At 39.4% G+C, this 5,346-nt stretch overlaps 1 protein-coding gene across 1 annotated transcript in view; it reads left to right on the plus strand.

The window, feature by feature from the left end:
• Positions 1-4,565, plus strand: part of LOC138949088 (sodium/glucose cotransporter 4-like) — a 44,350-nt gene extending 39,785 nt beyond the window's left edge. Inside the window, exon 16 of the mRNA XM_070320824.1 lies at positions 161-4,565. Within this exon, the coding sequence (XP_070176925.1) occupies positions 161-360 (200 nt within the window). The 3' untranslated portion in view covers positions 361-4,565. The remainder of the gene's footprint in view (positions 1-160) is intronic.
• The last annotated feature ends 781 nt before the right edge of the window (positions 4,566-5,346 follow it).

A 5,346-nucleotide genomic window follows, 5' to 3' on the forward strand; every position in this document is an offset into this window, starting at 1 on the left:
ACGATCAACACTAATGTTTGCACATTTAAAACTCTATGTTTTCAATATCTGCTTTGTCTAGTATGCCATTTTTGCGTTTTGGTTTCAAACGCTAGATTCAGCCGTGGCGTGTACGCCTTTTCGTGTCCTCGTTTTACAAAGTGAAGTTCTTACCTTGCAGCGCCGTCCATGCTGCGGCGAGCGTTGGAGTGGGTGTGTGGCGTGGAGGACCGAGCCAGTGTCTCCACGGCGGCCACCCACACCGTTCAGCACCAGGACAGGGTGTCTATTGAGCAAAACCCGCGCTGGAAGATCGCCTCCAATGTGCTGTCTGTACTGCTCCTGTTCACCTGCGTCTTTGTCATGGTCTTCTTTGGTTGACGTTTTAGGTCATTTTTACATTTAGTCAAGTTTTGACTAAATGTTTTAACATAGAGGGGGGGATCGAGACGAGGGTCGTGGTGTATGTGTGTGTGTGTCTATCTGTGTGTGTGTGTAGAGCGATTCAGACTAAACTACTGGGCCGATCTTTATGAAATTTGACATGAGAGTTCCTGGGTATGATATCCCCGGACGTTTCTTTCTTTTTTTCGATAAATACCTTTGATGACGTCATATCCGGCTTTTTGTAAAAGTTGAGGCGGCACTGTCACACCCTCATTTTTCAATTAAATTGATTGAAATTTTGGCAAATCAATCTTCGACGAAGGCCGGGGTTTGGTATTGCATTTCAGCTTGGTGGCTTAAAAACTAATGAGTGAGTTTGGTCATTAAAAATCGGAAACTTGTAATTAAAAATTTTTTTTATTAAACGATCCAAAAACAATTTCATCTTATTCTTCGTCATTTTCTGATTCCAAAAACATATACATATGTTATATTTGGATTAAAAACAATCTCTGAAAATTAAAAATATAAAAATTATGATCAAAATTAAATTTCCGAAATCGATTCAAAAACTATTTCATCTTATTCCTTGTCGGTTCCTGATTCCAAAAACATATAGATATGATATGTTTGGATTAAAAACACGCTCAGAAAGTTAAAACGAAGAGAGGTACAGTAAAGCGTGCTATGACAGCACAGCGCAACCGCTGCCGCGCCAAACAGGCTCGTCACTTTCACTGCCTTTTGCACTTGCGGCGGACTACGTTCAGTTTCATTCTGTGAGTTCCACAGCTTGACTAAATGTAGTAATTTCGCCTTACGCGACTTGTTAGTTGTTTTCTTTGTCAAAAGATCGCGTCTGAAATACTTACCTGCGCCCTTGTTATGGTGTTCTTTGGTTGACGTTAAAGGTCCTTGTCTACATTTTCATACCGAAATCACCATTTGACCATTAAAATGCAGAGTCTATTATCTACAAATATCAACAATACACCCCCTTTCGATCAGGAAAGACGAAGCCAGTGTAGCCGTTTGAAAATTCATTGTAGTATTCCAGCGTAGTACTCATAGTAGGATATCCTTATTTGGAAAATGCCAAGCGCAAAACTCCTCTCAAATCCCGTGCATTTCGTGCGTTTAAAAAAAAGCGTGGACATCGCTCCAGTGTCAAACTGTTGCTGCACTTGTTTGGGCGTGGCTATAAGCATAGTGACATGAATTTGATTGGTCAGTATTTTTAGGCAAAGCACATGTTCTCAGCAAACAGAAAACAAAATACTGTATTGGAAGCGTGAGTCATGCTACCCAAAAATAAAATCTTTTTTTACATATAATTTTTTTTCTATAACTTTTTTCCCCATGGTTCATTCATCATCTGACATAACTTTTCAGCAAAATCTAACCATAAAATTATTGAAAAAAAGCAAAAATGTAGACGACCACCTTTAAACACTCATTCTCAATAAGTAGCGACCACTTGGTTTTCAAAAAAGACGAAAACCACTTTCTGGCTTTTTTGTAGACATTTGGTGTTTTTGTTTAGTGTTCACCAACATGGACAATTGGGTGCCCAACAGAAAATATCGTTAGTTTTCATAAGATCTACACTCTAAGATGACCAAATGTCATTTTTAGTTGTTTTCTTTGTCAAAAGTTAGATCGCGTCTGTACTACTTATGTTGACCTGCGCCTTTGGTATGGTCTTCTTTGGTTGAAGTTTTATGCCATTAATTTAAAGTCTTTTACTTTGCCAAAAGGTAGAACAAGATATCTTTGAAAATGATCTCACCTGGAAAAAAGACAGCAACGTGAACAATCAAACACGCACTGGTTTCGACATGAGGTCTCAAAGATAAAAGGTAGGCCAAACGTCCGGTGGAAAATCGCCTACATGTTACTGTTTGTATTCCTTAAGTAGAACTGCGCCCTTGTTCTCGTCTTCATTGGTTGACATTTTCATGCAATTTTATTTGTTTGTACTTTGCCAAAGTGTGTTTACAGATAGGCCAAGCGTATCCTAAATCCCTAATTCGGTTTGACTGCAGAGAAAGAAGTGCTTTCTGCAGCATTTCAGTTATTCTAAACCATCATCATCATCATCATCATCATCATCATCATCATCATCATCCTCCTCAACCCCTTGACTGTAACAGTCGTCGGGAGGAGGGAGGGGGATGGCTGAAGGCAGAAACCGTTCTCAAGCCTGATCCGTTGTTGGTAGTCGACGCAGAAGGTCAGGAAAGAACACCTGCGTCCACTCTTAAACGTTGACGGACTAACTCGTTCGTTGTCTCCCGCATCTGCGTATTACTTTGACGATGCCATGCAGTAGAGGTTTGGAGGGGATGTCAAACCTCGTGACGTGGTCAAACCATGCTAGAGGGCCCCAAAGGGGGGGGGGGTATCATCACGATCACGGGAAGGGAAATTTTAGCTTTCACGATCACAGTTACCTTGATTTTTGTTTTCACGAACACAAACACCTATGTCTTAATCCCAAGCGCAAGACAAATTCTTCTATGTGAAAATTGAAGCCAATAAAATTTGAGTTGAGAATAGAGGATCATAGAGTGATACAGCTGTGAAAAATGTACGTTGAAAATAAAATGCTTTGAAATAATGCCCATCACGATCACGAAGACAAATGACGATCACGATCACGAGACTTGATTTTTTTGTCATCACGGATCACGGGCAAAGTCCCATCACGATCACAGAAATTGAAATTTCGGCAATCACGGTCACAGAAAGGTCAAACAAGTCGCGTAAGGCGAAAATACAATATTTAGTCAAGTAGCTGTCGAACTCACAGAATGAAACTGAACGCAATGCCATTTTACTCGTAGCATCGTCAGGCCACCGCTCATGGCAAAGGCAGTGAAATTGACAAGAAGAGCGGGGTAGTAGTTGCGCTAAGAAGGATAGCACGCTTTTCTGTACCTCTCTTTGTTTTAACTTTCTGAGCGTGTTTTTAATCCAAACATATCATATCTATATGTTTTTGGAATCAGGAACCGACAAGGAATAAGATGATAGTGTTTTTAAATTGATTTGGACAATTTAATTTTGATAATAATTTTTATATATTTAATTTTCAGAGCTTGTTTTTAATCCGAATATAACATATTTATATGTTTTTGGAATCAGCAAATGATGGAGAATAAGATAAACGTAAAGTTGGATCGTTTGATAAATTTTTATTTTTTTTTACAATTTTCCGATTTTTAATGACCAAAGTCATTAATTAATTTTTAAGCCACCAAGCTGAAATGCAATACCGAACCCCGGGCTTCGTCGAAGATTACTTGACCAAAATTTGAACCAATTTGGTTGAAAAATGAGGGCGTGACAGTGCCGCCTCAACTTTCACGAAAAGCCGGATATGACGTCATCAAAGACATTTATCAAAAAAATGAAAAAAACGTTCGGGGATTTCATACCCAGGAACTCTCATGTCAAATTTCATAAAGATCGGTCCAGTAGTTTGGTCTGAATCGCTCTACACACACACACAGACAGACACACACACACACACACACACACACACACACACACACACACACACATACACCACGACCCTCGTCTCGATTCCCCCCTCTACGTTAAAATATTTAGTCAAAACTTGACTAAATATAAAAACGCCAATCACGATCACGATTTTAAACCCTTTGGGGCCCTCATGCTAGCTTCCGTTGTCTGACAGTTGCCAGATGAGGTTCTTGGAATCCAACGATGTTCTTAATTAACCAAGCTCCGCACGTGGTCATTGGTCTTGTGCTGTCTTGTTTGGTTGACATTATTTTGATCATATTTTGTAAAAAATAAAAATAAAAAATAAAAATAATAATAATAATAATAAAAAAATTAAAAGGAAAATAAAATATCTTTCAGCTAAAATAAACGCTTACAATCATGATGAATACATTTTTGTTATGGGGGGGGGGGGGGGATTAGTCAGTATGGCGAGTTGCCCATTTCAATTTTACTTAGCACTCTCAGGGGTATTCTCTGTAGCCGTTTGGTATAACTGCGAACGTCCATGTAAGTGTAGCTGAATGAAGTCTGATTTTGTACAGACTATTTTATTATGCGCGTTGTGATCGCTAATCTATTGAGCGATGAACGTGTCACTTTTAATTTGTTGTTTCTAAAAATGAATATGATTGTCATATAAAACCAAATACATGTCCACTTGCTTTTCTGAGGTTGTACACGAATGGGTGCGAATTAAAAATCTATTAGAACAGTAACGTTGTATTGTCTTCTGTAAACACACACACACACACACACACACACACACACACACACACACACACGCACATACAGACACACACACACAGACAAACACACACCCACCGTCATGTATGCATTCATTCAAAACAAATAACACCTTGAATAACGAGAAAGTGTTCATGCAGAGCCACTCTGTGAAGCATTTTATTATCAGTTCAGTCATTCTCTTTAAATATTGCTTTTCTGTAAAAAAACACACACACACACACACAGACATACACACACAGACAAACACACACACGCACATACAGACACACACACATACAGACAGACAGACACACACACACAGACAAACAAACACACACACACACACCGTCATGTATGCATTCATTCAAAACAAATAAATAACACCTTGAATAACGAGAAAGTGTTCATGCAGAGCCACTCTGTGAAGCATTCTATTATCAGTTCAGTCATTCTCTTTAAATATTGCTATTGTAATGCATTGAGCTCTTGGCGCGCAAGGGAATACGTCCTTTCACCGCTAGCGTTAATTTGTGAATTCCAGAAACTGCTCAAGACAGATTTGACTGCTCATTTATCTCTCTCTCTCTCTCTCTCTCTCTCTCTCTCTCTCTCTCTCTCTCTCTCTCTCTCATGCCCCAACACACACACACACACATAACACACAGACACACTCACAACACACACACACACACGCGCGCGCACACACACACAACTCAACAC

This window comes from Littorina saxatilis, linkage group LG15 (assembly GCF_037325665.1).
Source record: "Littorina saxatilis isolate snail1 linkage group LG15, US_GU_Lsax_2.0, whole genome shotgun sequence".
NCBI lineage: Eukaryota > Metazoa > Mollusca > Gastropoda > Littorinimorpha > Littorinidae > Littorina > Littorina saxatilis.